This window comes from Bidens hawaiensis, unplaced genomic scaffold (genome assembly GCF_021521415.1).
Source record: "Bidens hawaiensis isolate Kalapana, Puna unplaced genomic scaffold, B.hawaiensis_p1.1 tig00023827_1, whole genome shotgun sequence".
Lineage (NCBI taxonomy): Eukaryota > Viridiplantae > Streptophyta > Magnoliopsida > Asterales > Asteraceae > Bidens > Bidens hawaiensis.
In genome coordinates, this window is record NW_027493748.1 from 206473 (window position 1) to 229930 (window position 23458).

At 40.2% G+C, this 23458-nt stretch overlaps 1 protein-coding gene across 1 annotated transcript; it reads right to left on the reverse strand.

The window, feature by feature from the left end:
• Positions 1-9431: 9431 nt before the first annotated feature.
• On the reverse strand, positions 9432-17068 carry LOC143568195 (U-box domain-containing protein 45-like). Its single transcript, XM_077054406.1, has 2 exons — positions 16848-17068; positions 9432-10287 (listed from the first exon to the last, which is right to left on the reverse strand). Exons 1-2 carry the CDS (start codon positions 17066-17068, stop codon positions 9432-9434), a joined length of 1077 nt encoding a protein of 358 aa, XP_076910521.1.
• Positions 17069-23458: the final 6390 nt, after the last annotated feature.

Consider the following 23458-nt stretch of genomic DNA (forward strand, 5'->3'; position numbering starts at 1 on the left):
TAACAATCCTTTGGGCACGCTTTGTTGAGGTCCTTGAAGTCAATGCACATCCTCCACGACCCGTTACTTTTCTTTACCATCACAGGATTGGCTACCCACGTCTGGTATCGTATCGGGCGGATGATGTTTGCGCGCAGTAGATCCTCAACCTGCTCATTCATGGCCCTCGCCTTTTCATCCCCCATGACTCTCTTCTTTTGAGCAATTGGCTCTACAGACTTGAAGGTGTTGAGAGAATGTTGTGCCAGGTCTCGCGGAACCCCAGTCATATCAGAGTGTTGCCACGCGAAGACCGACATATATGCTGTGAGCAATCTTTTCATTCTCACCCTCGTGTCGTCTGATATTGTTGCGCCAATTGTGATCTTCTGCTCCGGGAATTTTGGGTTGAGAATCCATTCCTCTGGCGCGCTGTCTGCCATTGGAAGTTTCATTCTCCCCTCCTGCGGAGTACTTGTCACTGCGCACAAATGATCTCGGTATACAAAAGTTACACCTGTTGGTGTTGGGAACCCCAACGCGCCGTGCGCTGGCGACGGTATGGCGTTGAATTGTGCAATCGTTCCCCTACCCAAGATCATATTGTGGCAAGAAGTGGTGGGCAAGACCAAGAAGTTAACAACTTCAGCTCGCTTGTGTTTCTCATCCCCCATAGTTAGCTCAAATTGTATTTGACCTAGGGGATGAATGATTTCATTTGAAACACCAGAGATTGGTGCATTCACAATTTCAAGCCTTGCTTGGTCTGCCGGATCCAGTTTCCTGAAACATTGCTCATACATGATGTCTGACTCGCTGCCAGTGTCCACCAGGACTTTTGACACCTCGTAATGAGCAATGTGTGTAGTGATGACCAGAGGACTGCTAATTGAAGGGCCTCCCCTGATTCTTGGGAAGATTACTTGTTGCTCGCGCCAATCTCCTTGGATTTGCGCGCTTCTTTTTCTTGATGTTTGCCCTTGCCTTCCTCCCTCGGCTACACAGATTCTTTTGTACTTCTTGCTGGCAGAGGCTCCTTCTGGTTGTTCATTTTGTGGTCTTGAGTTTTTTACCAGGTGAGCCAGCTTGCCTGATTTCACGTCCTTTTCAATTGCATCCTTCAAGTGGTGGCATGCATCAGTGTTATGCCCTGTGGACTTGTGAAATTCACAGTACTTGCCACTGTCTGATGGTCCCTTGTAGTGTAGTGGCTTGGGGCTTTTGAATTGGACATTCTCAGTGCTTAACACCTGTGAAGGCGTTTTAGTGAGGGGAGTCCATATTCTTGGCAGAGGTCTGCTAGGATCTCTGCCGCCCTCCCTCTTGTCACCCTCCCCGCGATTACGGACGTCTTTTTGGGGCTGGGGTGAACTTGGTTGCGCCTGCTTTTCTGTGGAAGAAAAACTGGTTGGTTGCAACCTGGACCATACAGAGTTCTGTTTGCCCCTTTTTTCTTTGCTGCGCGGTGACTCAGCTTGATGCGCTCTTTCTCTTGCCCTATCTTGGGCAATTTGTTTTTCATTTCTCGCGAAAACTCGCGATGTTTCCATTAACTGGCCCACGTGGTGGGCATGCCATCTCTGCTTACGAGAGCTCGGCGGAGTTGATCACTGCGCGCGCCTTGTATAAAGGCCACGCGCAATAGTTGCTCAGTGATACCTCCGATTGCCAGAGACTCCTGATTGAAACGAGTGATGTAGTCTTCAATCGTTTCATCATTCCTGCGCACGCAGTGCATGATGTCATCAGGGTCGCGCGTGTGTCTGCGCTGCTGTACGAAGTGGGCTTGGAACTTTTCCAATAGTTCCTCGAACCCATCAATTTGCCCAGTCGGCAAGCTCTCGAACCAGACACGCGCCGCGCCCGTGAGGCAGCGAGCAAACATGTGACACCATGTTGGCATCGTCCAGCTCTCTAGGTTTCCCGTGTTGTAAAAACCTTGCAAGAAATCGTCTGGATCTGTTGTGCCGTCATATTTACCCAAACCACTTGGCATCTTGGTTTTGTGCTGGATGGGAGCCTTCGCGATGCGCTCAGTGAACTTTGAATGTTTCACCAAGATGGCTGGTCTATACGGTGTGGTTACGTCCACTTGCCCTCTAACTGGTGGGCTGTACGGCATGTGCAGATCCAGATCGGCTCTGGCTCCAGGCGCCATGTTCACAGGCACGCGGAGCTGTGAGCCTCCTGCATGAGTATCTCGCGTCTTCCTCATGCTATGCACTTCTTCATCACTGAACTCCGTGTGTGCAGTGTGAACAGAATGTCCTTCTTCCGGCGCGCGCGGCCTTTTTGTTCCATGAAAAGTTTGCTTATCAAACTCTTGCCGTTGTGTTAAGTCGGCTAGCTTTTTCTGCTTGACCATCTCATTGTACTTGTCCATTAAACGCCGCTGCTCGTTTATGAGCCATTCTTTAGGATCATTTGCTTCATCTTCTGGACCCATTGGTCCTTTTTGTTTCGCGCCGGCAAGATTTTGTAACGTGAGATCGTCTGGAGGAGTTTCAGTCTAGCCGTGAGGAGTTGTGATGAAGGGACGGTTACTGGTGGTGCGCGTAGAATCACGCGGCGCCCTCAGAAACTGTTGTCCCTCATTAACATCCTCACGTTCAATATCCTTCAGAACTTGATCAACGTTATGAACGCCAGAAACCATGGTGATTTTTTTTATGTATAGATCTGATGAGATCTGATTGCCGTTGTAACAGTGGATGGCGCCAATGAAGAAGCGTGGATCGACTCACTGGTAGACGATCTACTTTCCTCGGGTATGATTATACTATTTCACCGATGGTTTTCTTGGATCCATGTTTCTTCCACCTACACAATGAACAGCACCGTCAACTTACCCCTCAGAAAGGGACAGGGGGGTCCTCTTTGGGGTAACCCTCCGGTGTGAGAATAAGTATTTGTGGAAGATAATAATGTCAGAGTAAGGAAATCTGGAGAGTATTGCTTAATAGCTGAATACTCTATAATTTGATATGATTGTGTATGTTACTGACTGTAACTGTCTGTGAGTGAATGTAATTGAATATGATTGAATGTGATTGAATGAATGTCCCTCCTTGTGGAGTTGATGCTGTATTTATAGTGCTAGGGTTTCCACTGATTGGGCTCAGCCTTGTTGGCCTCCTCCAATTGCTCTGCGCCACGTGTCTTCTGGGACACCTGGTGCTTTCTCATTGGTTGTAATCACGTGGTAGCACATGTGTCATGCTGAGTTGTCCACCTTTCATTTGGCAGCTGTCAACATCAGCATATTCTTATTCCTTAAAAAGATACCTTCTGGAAGGTTGTCTGACGTGCACAATCAAGGTTGCCCTAATCCTGATTTGGATAAGGACGAGGTTGATTATGTGCCTGTGTGATATGCGCCAATCCTGAGGAGGCGCGAGGTCTTCTCTTTATTCTCACGCGCAGATGTTTCCTGCGCAGATGTGATATGCACGAGCATGTGATATGCGCCGCGCGCTGATGCGGCACGCGCATATGTGATATGCGTGAGCATATGTGATGCCTGGGCATATGATGCCTGGGCATATGATGCCTGCGCATGTGTGGTGCCTGGGCATATGATGCCTGAGCATGTGTGGTGCCTGGGCATATGATGCCTGAGCATGTATGATATGCGCCATGCGCATAGGTTTTGGCTTTGTGCCTTCATAATGTCTTGATTTCAAGCCTCTTGTCTCGGTGTTGAGGCGGGTACATACCTCTTCAGCTTCAACAGAGAATGAGGAGCTAAACTATTAGTTATGGGATCGAAGATTCTAATCAAGAGTTGTTCACGGAGGGTTGTTAACGATTTATATCAATCTCAAAAAAGGAAAATTAAAATCTACCGGAATTACTCTTAATGAGAAAATTAATACTCTTTTCTTCCAACAAAATTATAATTTTACCATTATTAAAAGGAATATTGGCCTCATATAATCCAAACTATGGCTCATTGGCAAATATAAGGACAACTATTGAAATGGCAAAATATAATCCCAACTACGCATGTGGGTGGAAAATTAACGGGAAGTTAACCTTCCGTTAGTTTTTGTGACATGTCTCTTAACCAGCTGACGGGGACGATTAGTTGTCATTAAACCGCTGGCTGGGATGATGAGTTGTCATTAACCCGCTGACTTGGACAATGAGTTGTCATTAATTTAAAAAAAATAAATAGTAATAATATTAATAATAATAACATCATCTCACACCCTTTCCTGTAGACCTGTACACACTCCAAAACCAAAATCTTTCCCCAAATTACAAAACCCTAACCCTAAAACACAACACCAACAATCAATCAATCAATTACAGAAATTAACAACTTTGAGCTATGCGTGGTGGTGCGATCATCTCCGATCTCATAGGTCCTACGGCAAGTAAGACTCGTTGTTTGACCTTCGCTGACCTTCTCGGGAAACATGATTTTTTGAAGAACCATATCCGATCTGAGGCTTTTGGATCTTGATGATGAGTTTGAGGCTGATTTTCTAGGGTTTAAAGATGAGGGTGATGCTCAAGAACCACGTGTTATCTTTGCTTCTGCACCGGCCACCACCTCAACATCTCTCTGGCCATCGCCTCACCATCTCCGGCCACCATCATCATCAGCTACTTTATCCCACCTCCACCCTCCACCGTGGTTACTCCGAGCACCATCACTGGAGCTGGTGGTTACTCCGAGCACCATCACCGTCGTTGTTACCATCAGCGTTAGAAGCTAGTGATGCTACTGGAGAGTTAGAGAATGAGGATCGGAAGTAATCAATCGTCGGGAGAATGAGCAAAGGAAAGAAGGCAGATGATGGTGGATTAGTGATGGTGATGGTGATGGTGATGGTGATGGTGAGTATGATATAAAAAAACAGAGGATGATGATGATGTATGGTGATGGTGGTTTTAAGATTTTTTTTATATAATTAATAGCCTCGTCAGCAGCCGTGTCAGCGGGTTGAGAAACACGTCAGCAGCCACGTCACAAAAACTAACGAAAGGTTAACTTCCTGTTAATTTTCCACCCACATGCGTAATTGGGATTATACGAGGACAATATTCCTTATTAAAATTAACCATTGATTTAATTTGATCAATGACTAGGATTGAATTATTTGGTTTTCAAGAAAACCATCCCCTATATACATAGGGTTAGCTTATTTCAAGAACTCAACTTTTGTTGAGAACTCAAAGATCTCTTTATAACCATTGATTTAGATTAATGAATTGTTGGAAATGAATCATGGTATAATTGTAATTAGTTACGAGTTCAAAGTCAAATTTTTAGGTTATAAGGATACAACCGTAAAATACATTCAATTGAAAATGAGGAATAAACGGTCCTTATTTTTCTCCTAATTCCTATATACACGATTCTTGTTTCTTTTTGTTTTTTAAATATTTTTACACTAGATTCGAGAAGTTTACTTTTATTTGGTTTTTAAATTTATTTACATGCTTTTAGCTTTTGTGAAACGAAAGAGTTATCATGCTTATTTATTTAATTGATGTTTTTTTTACGCTATAATTTTTGTTTTTACATATATGTAATTATTTTATTGTTACATATATGTACTATGTAAAAACTGATTATTTTACATATTTTAAATACTATTACATATATGTAAAAACATATTTACTAGGAATTCATGTTATTTTGTACTACCCATTGAAGTTAGATGCAGAATCTACATTAGAAATAGAAATATAACAAAATTGACCATTTACATTTATGCACATCAAAATTTAACTTTTACATTTATGTAAATTTGCTGTTTGAAAAGAATGTAACCATTTTACATGTAATCCAAATTAACTATTTACATACATGATATATGTAATCCAATAACTTTTTTTTTCAAACTGATGTAATCCAATAACTTAATTGCTATACACAAATTATTAAATACTACATATGTGATGACATAAGCCTGCTAAAATATGTAAAAAGAAAGCAAGGTACAAAAATTGTGAAGAAACAAACGATAAGCTAAAGGAAACATATTAAAAGAAATCGTGGATATATAGAAGTTATCTTCAACGATCAGAATGATCCCACTTAATCAACTTAATTTGATCTGAAAAACAATCTAAGTCAAACAACCAGAAAGAGGAAATATAGGAATTATATTCAAAAGAATGATGACTAAATTATTTGTGGATTTGATAATACGGTTGAGGTAAAAAGACCTTAATACCCTTATTCTTAAAAAAAATTAAAAAAACAAATGAATTAATTTGATTGGTTAAGAGAAGGTTCTTAGAGTTTTTAATAAAATCAAGAGTTCTGTATTGATTACAACCATATATATATATATGTATAGGGTTAGGTTAGAATAAAAACCCACTTAAGTTGTGAAAACTCTAGAAACTCATTCTTAACCACATGTTTTTAATTAAAGATTAAATCTTGTGGTCCACAATTAAAGTTAACAAAAAAATGTAAAAGTTAATTTACACTTTATCTCTCCTGAAAACATATATAAAAATTAGTAAAAAAATAGCAAAACATTTTTTTTTTATGTTTTTGATATTTTGTATTAAATGTAACAACATATATTGCATGTAACAAAAAAACGATGTTACATAGGGTTTTCACAACTAAAGTGGGTTTTCATTTTATACTTAGCCTATATATATATATATATATAGAGAGAGAGAGAGAGAGAAAAGAGTTCAAATAAGAATAAGGAGTTTCATAGGAATTGTAAGAACCAACAGTTTTTACATGTGGCATTATAACCTATGGTGAAAGAATAATTCTAGGAAACTATGTCGGTTTTTGATAATTTTAAATCTCAACCATTGATTAACATGATATAATGGCTATTATTTATTCCTAACATCGTAGGAAACTACTTCTTTTTAGAATAACACTCCTATATATATATATATATATATATATATATATATAGACAAAGTATAAAATGAAAACCCACTTGAGTTGTGAAAACCCTATGTAACATCGTTTTGTTTTGTACATGTAATATATGTTGTTACATTTAATACAAAAATCGAAAACATAAAAAAAATTATTTTGCTATTTTTTTTACATTTTTTTACTAATTTTTATATATGCTTTTAGGAGAGAGAATATGTAAATTAACTTTTACATTTTTTATTAACTTTAATTGTGGACCACAAGATTTAATATTTAATTAAAAACATATGGTTGAGAATCGGTTTTTAGAGTTTTCACAACTTAAGTGGATTTTTATTCTAACCTAACCTTATATATATATATATATATATATATATATATATATATATATATATAGCTAAGTATATAATGAAAACCCACTTGAGTTGTGAAAACTCTAGAAACTCATTCTCAACCACATGTTTTTAATTAATGTTTAAATCTTGTGGTCCACAATTAAAGTGAATAAAAAATGTAAATATAAATATAACTTTTTCTCTCTCTTGAAAACATATATAAAAATAACTAAAAAAAATGTTAAAAATAGCAAAACATTTTTTTTTTATGTTTCGACGTTTTGTATTAAATGTTACAACATATATTACATGTAACAAAAAAAACAATATTACATATATATATATATAGGGTTTGTTTCATTTGAGAACTCAAAAAAAGTTAAGAACTTTTAGAAACTCTTAAAAACCAAATATTTTTTTAACTTTTTTTATATATTAACATTATTGAGACTTGTTTTATCATATTTATAAAAAAAATTGATTACATATATAAATCACAAGTTACACATGTATAAAATTTATGTGATAAAAAAATTTACATATGTATAAAAAAACATAGATATGCGTAAAAAAACTATTTTTCATAATTGTAATCGTAAATATAGATGTCAAAACTGATAAAACTACATTTAAATAACATCAACATGCAAAAATTTTTATAAAAAATGTTAGTTATTAAGAGTTCCTTCAAGTTCTTAAATAATTTAAGAGTTTTCAAATAATACTAATTCTATATATATATACACAGCCCCCACATGGTTTGGGTTTTGTTTAAACCAGAATGTTCAACTAGAAATGGTTAGAAGTTTCGTACCATACCACCTAATTAGAAAAATTCCACATCAACCTAACCTTTAGATCTAACTGACTTACCCGCTTTCAGTTTAACAAATCATTTCCAGCCACCCTTTCTGTCTATTCTAGGCGAATGCTTATCTTGACTTCAAATCGTAATAAAACTTCCATTTTGGTACCAACAAGTCTTCGGTCTTTTATTAGGCTCCCTAACTTTGAAACTACCAAATAAAAGCCACCATATCATCATTCAAACTAATTTATCTAAAACTTTGACTACCCTAATCAAGTTAAAAATCAATAAAACTTAGAAAACAAAAATACCCATGAAAATATGAACTCTTCCGGTGTGGCTCAATCTATTTGATGACCTAAAAACTGACTTTAAAATCGGACCATTTCTGAAAACTTTTTTGTTTTGCATTTTCATCCATTTCATTGTCTTTAGATTCAAAATTACACTAAAAATCACTATATTTTCTATCATCTATTCAATTAAATAATATTTTTCTATATTTTTATCATTACATTTTCTATTTGCTCAACTCACAATCACTTTCAACAAATATTAAAAAATTATAAGGAGTGGACGATAACTTTTTCAATATACAAAAAACTCGCTATATTTTCTCTCTTCTCTACTTACAACACCTTAAACCACTCTATATATTAGACCATCTCTAATAAAAGGTCATTTTTGATGATTCTTAGAAAAGAGAGAGAATGAGTCGAAGGAGAGGTGATGAGATGGATGAGAAAATATGAAGTAAAATAGTGATGAAATGGATGAGAAAATATGAATTAAAATTCTCTAAAAATCTCCAAGAATATATACGTACAGGACATGCAGGAGAGAGAACATAAGAGATTGAGTATATTTTGTAATTTTGATAGGCCATATGTCTTATTGACATTTAAGAACATCATCTAAATATTTATTTATTGGTGATACTCTTATCAAACACACAATATCACATCATTTAAACTGAAATTCTATAGATTAACAACTTATATAGAGTTGTGATCAGAAAAAGAGAATCAACAAAAAATTACACCTAAAATATTTAGACACCACAAAGGCACAAAATATTGGTCTATTAAAGCTTCAACTAATTTAAACACATTAATATAAGGAAAAATATTCCATTTTTCCAGAACTAAAATTGATCAATCCAACCCAAAGTACAAAACCGTAATGCATAAATTAGCAAGTCTCTAACGAACTACTTTTCTACACTTAGCCAATTAAACTCTGGAAAAAGAAAAACAAGTTCAACACCTACCAGTCTCATGATACCCATCACCACAAGGCCTGGACTGGCTTAACAAGTCAATAATAACATACGTGTTCACTGATTAATAACAGGACAGCAAAAAAGAAAAAGAAAAAAAAAGAAAAAAGAAAAAAAATGAAAGAAAGAAAAGAAACCTACAACCGACAAAGATTTTTACTTCAGAGAAACCTCAGAAACACAAGAACCTGTGAGTGGTATATCAGATGGAGTACAAACCAAAGCCCTTTGTTGCAAATGTCTCAAACTTTGTTCCATACTCACTTGCACCATTTCAGCCATCATCTTTTTAGCATTTCCACATTGTTCTTCACCATCAATCTGTGAAATAATATTACTCAAAATATTCTCGAGCGTTTCCGATACAAATTCGGGTCTCTCGTAAGGCGATTCGCGTAATAACCGAAGCAACGTGTGAGCTTTTGCACGCGATTTTGGCGTTCCATGAACTGTTAATTCAAGAAGTCCCGGGATTACACCTTCTTTTAGAATCGGTTCCCGATAGATACACCGATCCATTTGACACATAGTTAAAAGCGTCCCCACCGCATGCTCTCGGCTTTGGTGGGACCCACTTTCCAACACTTCCACAACCGCGAGCACTCCACCTTCTTCCAAAGTTAACAAAACTCTCACGTCTTCAAACTCAACTAACGATTCAAGAACCGAGATGCATCGTTCCGTGATCTTTGAGGATTTTTTTGAGGTTTTTAGAATGTTTACTAGACACGGGACCGGGTTAGATTGGAGTAATAACGTAAGATTGTTGGGTTCGGTTGAGAGATTGGAAAGAGCCACGATTGATTCCAATTTTGCTTGTGACGAACCATGGTTTAAGATTTCTAGGAGAAATGGTATGCACCCAGATGCACCGACAGCTAGCTTCTTCACCGGAGATGCAGACAGAGTGACTATAGCCGCCACCGCGTACTCTTGCATGTTTGGATCTACGGATTGTAGAAACCTAACAATCGGTTCTAAGCCGCCAGCTTCCACAATACTGATCTTGTTGCTGCAGGATTAAAAATTTTAGAACCAGGATTCAAAATAAACAATCATACCCAATATAATAATCTCACTTATGGCCGTTATACACAAAAACTTTTGCTTGTACAAAATCTCACTTATAGTGAAGTTATTGATGAAACTCTACCTCTATCCATTAGATAGAATTAAGAACTCTTGTTCAAAATATGTAACTATATAATTCTTGATTTGGGATTAAAATATTATTTTTCCACTTATATTGTTTAAACACCTAACCAAACTAAAATGTCATACATATTAGCAAGATCAACAAACTATGTTATATGTTCTAAAAAATTCTTAAATAATAAAATTAACTAGGAAAATGAGAGATATTAATTGGGAGCAAGAGAAAGAAGGCAAAGTTGAAAAAGGTTTTCATTCATTATTAAATTGATTGATGAACTGAATTAAACAAAACAATGCACACGTATACACGTATACATAGAGACTAGAAAGTGACAAGCCATAATATCCAACACAACTTACTTCAAGCTCAATCAATCAAGATCTTAATCTTAAAACTTAAAAGAAATCACTGTAGGGGTATGGTACTAAACCCGGCTTACGACCTTAATTTATTATATCTGGCTTATTTTATTATGTGGACTAATACAATATTATTGGGCTGAGGGGGTTTTGTGGAGGTAACTCTAACTGGGCTAGGCCCATTAGGGTACCATGATGGTGGCCATGAGGCTCCCTATATAAGGAGGTCTCCACCTCCTTATTAAGAGTTGTTGTTCTCAACAAGAGCCACCACCATAACCATTTTTGTGTCTGTAAACAAGAGATCCTCGAGATTTCTTAGCAGTCACCTCCACACCCCCAAAAGCCATTGCAGATCTCAAGCTACCGGAGAAGAAGATGAAGTTGTGGTTCGTTTATCTCGAACACCGAGGAACATCGTCTTGGATCAGGTCAGATCCATTTCACGTTTCTTCATTGGCGCCATCCGTGGGACCGGCAACGAGCTACCCTTTGATTTTCGTCTCGGTTCTCAGATCTGTTCATCCATTATTCTAGATCTGTGATTTTCTTTCTCCCAAGAAAAATCCAGATCTGGAAGTTTACAGAAAGATGCTTCAAGATTTGTTCTATTAAAGCTCAAAAAGATCCATAGATCTAAAAGATGCTTCCAGATCTGTGCAAAAATGAAGCTGAAAAAGATCTAGATCTAGGTTATAGATCTGGATTTTAGGTTTAAAATCACAGATCTAACTTTCTCTCATCCTCAAAATGGAAGAGACATCATATACTGCGCCATCGCCATCGTGGAAAAATGTGATGGCCGCACGCGCGCCATCGCAGATCAGTACTCCGTCATCACGTGCGCTCCAGCGAACAACACTCCCGACGCCATGCATGCGCGCCCGCGAATCACCACTCCACCGCCATGCAAGGGCACTGCGGAGGATCAAGATTCTGCTACCACGCATGCGCGCCACCGGAGATCAAGTCTCCACTTCCATGCATGCGCAGTGCCGAAGATGAAGACTTCGCCACCATGCATGCGTGCAGCCGCGGATCTACACTCCACCACCTGTGGAAGACTTCGCCACCATGCATGCATGCGTCCCCGCAGATGAGCATTCCGCCATCATTCATTTGCGCCACTTTGAGGCAACAGTGCGCCGCCATGAAACCAACAACGGCGGAATGCTCCGATGCCTTGCATGCACGACCCCGCGGATCAACGACCCGCCATCATGCATGCGCGCCGCCTTGGATGATGCATTCCGCCGCCATGAACAGGCGCCCTGCGGAACAACTAGCCGCCATACATGTACGCCCATGGATCACCTTTTTGCTTCCATGCATGCGCCGCATCGGAGGAACACCCCGACGCCATGCATGCGCACAGCCGCGGATCAACATTCCACCACCTATGGAAGATCCCGCGCACATGGAACGCAGCACAACTTAGAAAATGTTTCATGTAAAAGTTGTCAAGTTCGTAATCAAGGCTTTTTAAGCCATTATGAATAATGATATGCTCTATTTTTTCTTAACATGCGTTCTATTACCTTTTGCATACATGTTTCACACTTCCCTTTATTAATTTTGAGCAATATGACAACATTGTATTGACATCAAACTAAAAATAAAACGAAGTAAAACATACATGCGCGAGCTTCAAGCTCAGACGCGTTAACGAGTTTTAACTCTAAAACGTTAGGGCCTTAGCCCAATAATATGAGCCTTTAGCTCAAATTACTCATAGCATCCATCCTACGTATTGCGCAGCTGGACCATAAAAATACCTAAGCACAACTAAGGCAAAGCACATGCGCGCTCAACTCCCGCCATGCATGCGCGCTCAACTCCCCGCCATGCATGCGCGCTCCCGGCGATTGCTCTTCGCCACAGCGGGTTGCATGCGCGCTCCCGGCGATTGCTCTCCGCCACAGCGGGTTGCATGCGCGCTCCTGGCGATTGCTCTCCGCCACAGCGGGTTGCATGCGCGCTCACGGCGATTACTCTCCGCCACAGCGGGTTGCATGCGCGCTCCCGGCGATTACTCTCCGCCATAGCGGGTTGCATGCGCGCTCCCGGCGATTACTCTCCGCCATAGCCCCCGCATGTCAACTTCAATCAACCGCGGATCAAAATCGCTCCCCGCGGATCAACTATAATCTCATGCGGGTCATTTTTTGCTTCCACGTTGCGAATGAAGCTTTATGAACGCTAAGGGTCAACTTTAGCTTCCGCAATCAACTTCTGCTTCCGCAAGCAAAGTTCCCGCAAGGCACAATCAAAGCCTCAAGGGTCAACTTCTGCTTCCGCAAGCAAAGTTCCCGCGTGGCGTTATCAAAGCCTCAAGGGTCAACTTCTGCTTCCGCAAGCAAATTTCCCGCGTAGCGTTATCAAAGCCTTAAGGGTCAACTTTAGCTTCCGCAATCAACTTCTGCTTCCGCAAGCAAAGTTCCCGCGAAACAAAGGCACAATCAAAGCCTCAAGGGTCAACTTTAGCTTCCGCAATCAACATCAACCTCCACGCCGTTTGCGAAACAAACAAGCCGCATGCGTGCTCCAGCGATTCAACTCCGCCATAGCATGCCGCACGCGCTAAATAATAATTGGCGGATCACGTTGTGAACTCCCGCGGATCAATGAATAACTTAAAGGTCAACTTAAATGTTGGAAGGGACCAACCTCACATACCGCGGGTCACTAACGCGCAACCGCGGATCAAATCTGACCTCCGCGGGTCAAGGCGAGAAACTCCAGCAGCTTAAGTACAACCTCTGCGGGTCACAAGAAAGCTTCCGCGGGTCAAGCCCGGCTTTCGCGGATCACATGTACGCTCTGAGCAAAGAAATGGCCGGTCAGGTACGGCTCCCGCAGGCCAAGTTAAAGCTCCGACACGATCACCGCGGGTAACATACGCGCCAAACTTAAAGGTTGGGAATCCTCATAAACCCATAAGGCCACGCGCCAAACTTAAAGGTTGGGAATCCTCATAAACCCATAAGGCCACGCGCCAAACTTAAAGGTTGGGAATCCTCATAAACCCATAAGGCCACGCGCCAAACTTAAAGGTTGGGAATCCTCATAAACCCATAAGGCCACGCGCCAAACTTAAAGGTTGGGAATCCTCATAAACCCGTAAGGCCACGCGCCAAACTTAAAGGTTGGGAATCCTCATAAACCCGTAAGGCCACGCGCCAAACTTAAAGGTTGGGAATCCTCATAAACCCATAAGGCCACACGCAAAACTTAAAGGTTGGGAATCCTCAAACCCATAAGGCCACGCGCCAAATTTAAAGGTTTGGAATCCTCATAAACCCATACGGCCATCGGCCGCGCGCCAAACTTAAAGGTTGCGAATCCTCATAAACCCATAAGGCCACGCGCCAAACTTAAAGGTTGCGAATCCTCATAAACCCATACGGCTTCGCGCCGAATACAAGACCGAACGCGGCTCCGCTCCGCTCAACACGCCATCATGATTAAACCTCTTATAACCCGAAGCAAAGTATACATATGCAAAAAGGTACATTTGGGTAATGTCATTGCGCCACCACGCGTACACGCCATCGCGGATAACCATCCGGCCGCCATGGTGCATGCCACCATGCATGAGTTCCACCGCTATGAAGCAGCAGCGCGCCATCACGCATGCGCGCTGGCGCCGAGCACCACACCACCGCGATCCAACACCTCGCCACCGTGCATGCGCATCGCTAAACAACACACCGCCATCATACTTGCGGATCAACACTAAGCAATCACGTCACAAAAGAACAGTGCGCCACCTGCGTGGGCGCCGTCGCGGAACAACACCGCGTCATTATGGATGGGCGCCTCCAAAAATTTGGTCTCTTGCATCTGCATCACTGTTCAAGCGGGAAGACATGAAGGCCGCCATCACGTAGACCACCATGCTTGTTATTTGTATTCCGTTCACGGCGTGTCAACCGCTTTCTCATGCGCGTAGGCGGACAAAAACAGGCACAGCGGATTAACACCCGCCACCGCGGATCAACATTCTGCCACCGCAGTCGCAGATCAACCCTTCCGCCACTCTACATGCGCACCGCCATGATGCTTGCGCGCAGTCGCGTATCACATTCCACCACCTATGAAAGATTCCAACGCCATGCATGCGCACGCAACCCTTCGCCGTGCATGCGCGCTCAACTCGCCGCCATGCATGCGCGCTCAACTCTTCGCCATGCATGCGCGCTCAACTCGCCGCCATGCATGCGCGCTCAACTCTCCGCCATGCATGCGCGCTCAACTTTCAGCCGCTATGCATGCGCGCCCGCGGATCACCACTCCGCCGCCATGCATACGCGACCTTGGATCACCACTCCGCCGCCATGCATGCGCGCACCTCAGATCAACACTCCGTTAGACGAACACCGATCACCGCGGATCATTATGAACGCCGCGGGTCACCTATGAACATTCGCAGGTCACTAATGCAAGTCAGTGGATCAAAACAACGTAAGTCGCCTCTGCAACCTCATGAAAGCTTCAGCATCGGCGGCCACGCGCCAAACATAAAGGTCAGGAGCCTAATAATATCCCACATGGCCACGCGCCAAACATAAAGGTCGGGAGCCTAATAATATCCCAAACGGCCACGCGCCAACGTAGGTTGGGCACACCTCATAATTTGCCCGAGGATGGGAACCTTGTAATACATCCACTTTTAGTTGATATGTTTTTGCAGATTTGGCTACGAGTCGCACAAACACCTATGACATTATTATTATTATCTGGCCGTTTGTGCCTCCATTATTATTTTGAAGACAAGCCGGGATAGTCATCCTGCGTAGAAGAGGCCCTTGTGGGCCAGTCATTATCATCATATTATAGCTCATAAGCCGCAACTCGCGCGCAGGCTTCATTATTTTATAGCTCGTAAGTCGCCTCGCGCGCAGGCTTCATTATTTTATAGCTCGTAAGTCACCTCGCGCGCAAGCTTCATTATTTTTATAGCTCGTAAGTCGCCTCGCGCGCAAGCTTCATTATTTTTATAGCTCGTAAGTCGCCTCGCGCGCAAGTTGCATTATTTTTATAGCTCGTAAGCTGCCTCGCGCGCAAGTTGCATTACATTATTATCGAGATGCGCACTCTATCTTTTATCAGGCCCCGCGCCACTATTGTTATGATACGTGCTATATCTTATTCATGCCAGTGCACCATTATTATCATAAGGATCACAACATGTCACCATCATGGAGAAAACCTCTCAAAACTCAAAGACAATAAAGACAAGGCCGAAGAAAGGGGAAAAAACCGTCTCATATCCTAACACACCTTATGAAGTCCAGCGCTCCACCTAAACGCTTGCACGCCTAGGAGCAACACTGGACTTGGGGGGCTTGTAGGGGTATGGTACTAAACCCGGCTTATGACCTTAATTTATTATATCTGGCTTATTTTATTATGTGGACTAATACAATATTATTGGGCTGAGGGGGTTTTGTGGAGGTAACCCTAACTGGGCTAGACCCATTAGGGTACCATGATGGTGGCCATGAGGCTCCCTATATAAGGAGGTCTCCACCTCCTTATTAAGAGTTGTTGTTGTTCTCAACAAGAGCCACCACCATTACCATTTTTGTGTCTGTAAACAAGAGATCCTCGAGATTTCTTAGCAGTCACCTCCACACCCCCAAAAGCCATTGCAGATCTCAAGCTACCGGAGAAGAAGATGAAGTTGTGGTTCGTTTATCTCGAACACCGAGGAACATCGTCTTGGATCAGGTCAGATCCATTTCACGTTTCTTCAATCACAATCATCACAATAAAGCTTTTCTAATTCGGATTTTAACACCACCCAAAACCATCTCAATTTATAGCCTATGAATTACTCAATTAAATAACAATCGCCATTAATGAATTACTCGCCTTGCATATCAATTTAAGCAAATTCTTTATTTTTCCGTTGAGAGGGGCGTAACCATTGATGGTCCGATCAAAAATTTTATTATTAAAAAAAGTAAAAGCACTCATAGGAAGTTTGTGAAAACTAAAAATTTAAGGTTTGGTGAATCAATGAAAATCCAAGTAATATTAAAACGAACATACGTTTCGTCCTTGACGGCGAGATTAAGCAGAGCAAGCAAGGCAGCCTCGTGAGCTTGGGGTGAGTGAGAGCAGAGCATAGAAACCAAAGGTGTGATTGCGGGAGAGAAGTGTCGGCGCCAGCGGTTAGAGGTTTTGGTGAGTCGTCGGATGTGTTGGGCGGCTTCGATTTGGGAAGAGGGGTCTTGGATGAGACGGAGGAGAAGGTGGAGGTGTGTGTCCATGGCTCCGGCCACCGAAAGAGAAAATGAAAGAAATAAAATATCTCAAGAAGAAGAAATGAAGGGCTTTGGTTTTGGGTTATTACTTGTTTTTTATTAAAGAAAGAATGAAAAGAAAACGTAAGGTGGAGATGAAACGTGGGAATGATGGCGTGGCGTTAAGCAACAGTTATAGGAAGAGGAACAACTGCTTTTGTGTTATTTTCTACTTTCTAACCCTTCTTCTGCTCTTTTAAAGAGTTTTTATTTTGTATTTATTATGCTCTTTATTTTGAGGAATGATATTTTCGTTATTTTCATTTGACAGATTCATTCGTGTTTTTTCTATCTGAAGATTACAAAATAATGATTTATTTCTTTTTACAAAGGTTAACTAAATGATACAATTAATTCAATAGTAAAGTGTCAAAATTGTCCTTAAAATTTGGTGAAAGATACTATTTTCGTTCAATTAATTTCTTTTTTGCAAATGAACTCTTAAGGATTCTTATTTATTGTCAGTGTCATCCAAATCACTAACTCTTTCAATTTTCAATGTCTTGTCAAGGGTATTTTGGTATTTAACCTATTAGTTCATTTTATTTCTTTCTTAATAACGAGGGTGTGTTTGGGATTCCTTATTTTCCTCTTCTTATGATTTATGATGGCTGAATAAGTCTTTCTTTGTGTTAACAAAGTGTTTGGGAACACATAAGGCCTTTTCCATATCTCCTTCAACAAAGCCAAAATAAGAGTTTTCAATAAGTTGGAGTTTGCTAACTTATTTCATTATAAGATTAGAATACCCACTACACACCCTTTCAAGTTCCATTCCACCCAACTTATTCACTTATACAAAAATATCCTTTTTGGTCATTTTACATCAATAAGTTAAACCAAACACTTTATAAAAACAACGTATTGTCTTATGTTAATCCAAACACCTTTTTGCAAACTCCTTAATAAAAAGCCATAAGACCTTTTCAACTTATCACAAAAACATCTTTTACCTTATTTAAGGAATCCCAAACACACCCTAAATCACCAAAGGGTCTATCTTTTAAGATGGCAAAGAGTAAGAGCGTTGAAACTATACCATAAATCATCTTCATTATCATTCTAGCTCTACTCCAACAACCGTAACCTCTCTCAACAATGGCGGCACCACCACTGTCGCACCTACATCTCACACATTTCCTCCTCCTCTTCAGCCTCTCTCTCCTTCATCCTACACCACCGGCTAACGACCGCCTAGACCTAATCCATCAGTGGCTTTTAAAGCTTCCGTCGATAGAAGCCCTTTACGAGCTGTGCTGATTTCTGAACACAACGTTTGGCTAGAGCACGATCTTCATCAACCAAGTACAAATTAAGATTAAGTTCTTCAACATGAGCACCAATTTCAGTAAATAGATCTGGTCGCGAAACGTCTCCGACGGAATGAAGCGGAAAGAATCATAGACCGTAAATTTTTCTTCCAGATTCCTCTTTTGACGGTGTTTGATTGTTCTTCGAGTGGTCTCCAATTATCCACCATAAACCCCTACTTTCATTCTTCATCAAATTCAGTCGATTTTGGTTGGTAGCAGCGGTAGAGGTGGAGGTGTTAGCGTGGTGGTGGACGGTCGCAGCTGGGAGCGATGTGTTGTCGGTTGCAGCGGTGGTGGTGGGTGTGAATACCACGAGCGTTTTGGGGGTGTTTTTCTAGATACGACAGAGATAACATGATGGTGATTTAGGGATTTTGCATTTATATAATAAGCGATGATAAATTATAATTGAGTTAAAAAATATAAAATTACTAATAGCTGAAAATACGGTTTTACCCCAAACTTAACGTTAAAAAAATAACAAAGTTAGCAAAACGGACGACATTGACAGTAAATGAGAAACCTCAAGGGTCCAGCTGCAAAAATGAAACTATTTGGACGAAAATTGCATATTTCACCAAACCGCAATGATGATTTTGGCATTTTACCATTAATTCAATGACAAAAATCTATTTTGTAGAAAACTAGGGGTGAATAGGTTTCCTTAAATTTTATATTTTTTAAGAATGTTAATGTCTTTATTAAACTATTTTCACAACTTAATTATAGTGAATGTAATAAGTAAAGAGTTCTGGTGATGGAGATGACAACCGATTATAGATATTCAAATGACTCTATCTACTTTAATAAAAGACTACTATTTTTGTCACTTGTCAATCTCATAGTTCCCCTTACCTTTTTCCAACTCATTTCAATATATGGTCCTTATCTTTTATGTTAGAGCATAGAGTCTATTGCTAGGGTTTTTGTTTTGGTTGTATTGCTTAAAAGTCATATGTATTGTTGATTTTGTAAAGTAGCGCATAAATGTCCATGGGAACGGATATGTTATGTGGCGCATAACATATGCGCCGTATAACATATATACCCATGAGGTCTTAATTGTCAAACCTATATAGGTTTACTTATGCGTGATTAGGAGCTTTTGGTCATAAGTGTCAGATCCTAAAGAGAGAAACAAGAGAGAGAAAGTGCTTGATAGAGTCATATCTTTGTAATCTTTTGATTATATTAATGAGAATGAACTTAATGTTACTTGTGTTTTTCTGACCTTGTTGTTTTCCGTACCTCAAGGCATAAGCGATAGTGTTTCATATCCTACGTAGAGTCTATATCATCTGCAACATCCCCTTTCAAGTGGTATCAGAGCCTTTGGGCTCGTTATTCGCTTGGAAAACACAAGATTTCTATTCATTTTCTCTATCTTTAGTTTTGACCATTCAATTTCCTTCAAACTTTCACCAAGTGATCCTTATACATCCGTGCCAAATCCTTCAAAAATTCATCCCATTTCATCATCATTTTCAAGTTCAAATTATCAAAATTCATCATGTTTCATTCTGGACGCATATGAATGTTAGCGCATATGTCTTAGGCGCATAACATATACGGTGCGTAACATATACCCCGTATATTTATACGTTGAAGACATATCCGCTAGTATACTTATCCGTTGACTAATTTGTTTGCTTTGGACATATGCGTTAACCTTTCCAAATCATATCCGTTGACCCACTTCAAATATATCTGTTGACTTGATTCACAACATATACGTTGACCTCTCACAAAAACTTATCCGTTTGTTCTTTTTCTTACTTCACATCTGTTGTTTGTCTTTCTTATATCTTGTTCTATTAATGAGTTTTGCAATCATGGACAACCTCAGTGCATACGTATCTCAGACTTCTGCATTACTCCAAAATATCAACTTGGAAAACAAGATGGGTACTTCCAACAAACCCCCGAAGCTTCTAAGGATGGAAGATTATCCATCGTGGGCGGACAAGTTCGAAACATACGTTCAAGCATTGAATTATGAAACTTGGACTACGGTGGAGGAGGAATACATTATTCCTGAAAACGAGAATGGAAGTAACTATCGATTGTCTCAAATCGAGGAATGTGACAAGGCTTCATTCTTAAAGGAGAAGAAAATGTTGAATCTATTTCAGCAAGCAATCAAGGCTGAAATCTTCCAGCTTTTACAGCATAATGGATCATGTTACTCAATTTGGCAAGCTTTGTTAAACAAGGACAGAGGTAATCCCGACATAAGGAAAAGCAAGATGGCGTTACTCAAAAAGGAGTTTGATATATTCACTCAAGTGAAGGGTGAGTCATTTGCACAACTTGTAGAACGTTACTGCCATCTTGTTAATGAAATGAAAAGACTTGGGATAGACAAGCCGAAGTATGAATACATTAATAAACTTCCTGATGCTTTACCCGAGGAATGGGGCACATTCATCATGATACAACAATCTAATCCAGTTGCTTATGCCCGATTAAATCTAGCAAGGTTTATTGAAAAGCTTGAAGCTCATGAATTGGAATTGAGAAAGAAACAGAAGATGAAAACTACTTCTGTCTCTCGAGACATAGGACTCTACTACAAGAGTTCTCAATCTGTAGTGTCTTCCAGTCCAAAGATTCAAAACGCTTTCTATGCCAAACCGACAGGACAAGCCTTTGTGACTAATGTATATACTACACCACAATACAGTAGTAGCTATTCTGGCACTGTTCCTGTTTCACAAGCACCATATTCAAATTCACAAGCATCTAATCCTGAAGTTCTCTATCACACCCCGACTCAGGGCCTAGGCGTGTGACTGTAAGTTGGTACATGTTTTGTAAATATATCAGAGTAGCGGGTTCATTTTAGCAGAAGTCTTTTAAATATCATAAAATATTAATTTACATTATCAAAATTACTCGGGAATTAAATACCCGATTTTCAGTTTTACAAAACAGTGATATTAATATTACAAGGATTTATAAGTATTCAAAAACGAGCCATCTCGAGCGATCTTCTATGACTCCAATCCTTGTATATCATCTACTGTCATCTAATTGCCTGCAAGGGTGGGAAAACACGTCAGCTATGTGCTGGTGAAACGTTGACTCGATAAAACAGTTTATAACAGTCGTTAAATACAAACATAGTTTTCTGTTTCACAAACTCAGCAGGAACGCCTTTCAATCCCGGGATTTGTACCACCGCCCTAAACACACAATTCAAAGGTTCCCCGAGTACATAGCCCCTGTTCGGAGAGAACTTTCCCCTAGGCTATGTAACCCTGTCGGAGAACCGGTTATGACTGACTTGGTTTTGTATGCCATTTATCAATTATGTTTGGATCCAGACACATGTGTATTCGGTCTGAGTTGCTTTTAATTATCTATTTTGTATTATAACGATTTTAGAGACAATAATCTCATGCAAACATTTATCAGACTCTTTGTAATAAACAACCAGTCTATTACAAGAGTAAAAATCAGTTCAGACCAAAAAAGGTTAACGTGTTCACCTTATGTTATCGGTTTGGTAATATCAGAACTTCCTTCCTTAGTGTGCTATAGACCTATATTCATAATGGTTAAGCATAAGTACCAAATTGATATTATTCAGCAGACTTTAAGTCTTGTTACAGTTTCAGCAGACTCGAGGTCTGATCAGCAAACTCTTAAGTCTGATCTAACCTTAGTAGTGTTATAGTCGTTTTATGAAAATACTATTGGATTTACATATGATGTTTGGAATAGCACGCTTTGGCTTAATAAAGGATATCACGTTGGCAAACTTCTCCAGGTAAGCAAACGGGTCCCGCGGTTGATTGGGATGTGTACGCATTGCTTTCATTAGACAAGAAGAGTCTACTAAGAATATCCCCCTTCCAGTTACTACGTGCCCGTCAAAATAATAGTTTTCATAACATTACTTCACGTAGAAGTAACAATATTATATTCAATAAAACATTACTTCTAAAAATCAGATACATTTAACTACTATAACCATAGCTAGGTTCTAGTAACTACATAATATAAAGTAACTTAACTATAATTCTACCTTAGTCGGCTAGGCGGATGTAAGACTAAGAAAAACAGCAGCAATTTGGGTTGTACTTCGTTTACAACGACAACAGCTCGTTAAACAGCGTAACAACAACTCGATTCTTAACGAAATCAGCCCTCGGCACCTCGGAATGCCCTAGGCACAATTCCCTAGGTTATGTGTGTGAAATGAAGGTTGAAATGGGATGAATGGGGCTGAACCCGTAGCTGCCCTTTTATAGCTGAGTTTTGCAGGGCATCGCGTAGCACGATCGTCTTTCTCCTATGGCCATCGCATAGCGCGGCGACGCAATGTATCAGATTGTGCCACGTGTTGACATGTATTTGGCCAAGTGTCCGGGGTTACTTAACCTGGTCATCACATAGCGCGATGGACCAGTTGGGTTGGCCGTCGCGTAGCGCGGCGCCCCCTTTTTCTTAAAATGCTAAATGCTCTGTCGCGTAGCGCGACGGTATAATCCCTGAGACCATCGCGTAGCACGATGAGTCTCAAAACTCATATTTATTTCATTTTCAGTCCCTTAACTTTCAGAATGTACATTTTTAGTCCAAAATTAGATGGGGTATTTTCACGGTGTTACATTCTCCAATGCAACATAGCGTTGAACTTAAAGAATTCGGGTTTCCTGACTACAGAATCCGTCAAAGAACACATGTCATTTCTAGGATCGGTCTTATATAAGTGTTTAGTTGCCAGGAGGATTGGCAACTACAATATAACAAAAGAAGACTATGACCAAATTGATCCTGAAGAAATGGAGATGATAAACATCAGGTGGTGTATGGAGAGTGTCATCCGAAGATCTCAACGCTTTAAGGAAATTACAAGGAAAAATGTGCTTAAGGGATCACCATCAAAGCTTGGCTTTGATAAATCCAAGGTTAGGTGTTTCAGATGCAAATAGAAAGGTCATTTCAAGCGGGAATGTACTAGCAAGATAGTGGATGATAATGGGGAAAATCCATTCGGTAGAGACTATTATATGCAGGCAATAAATTATCATCCCAC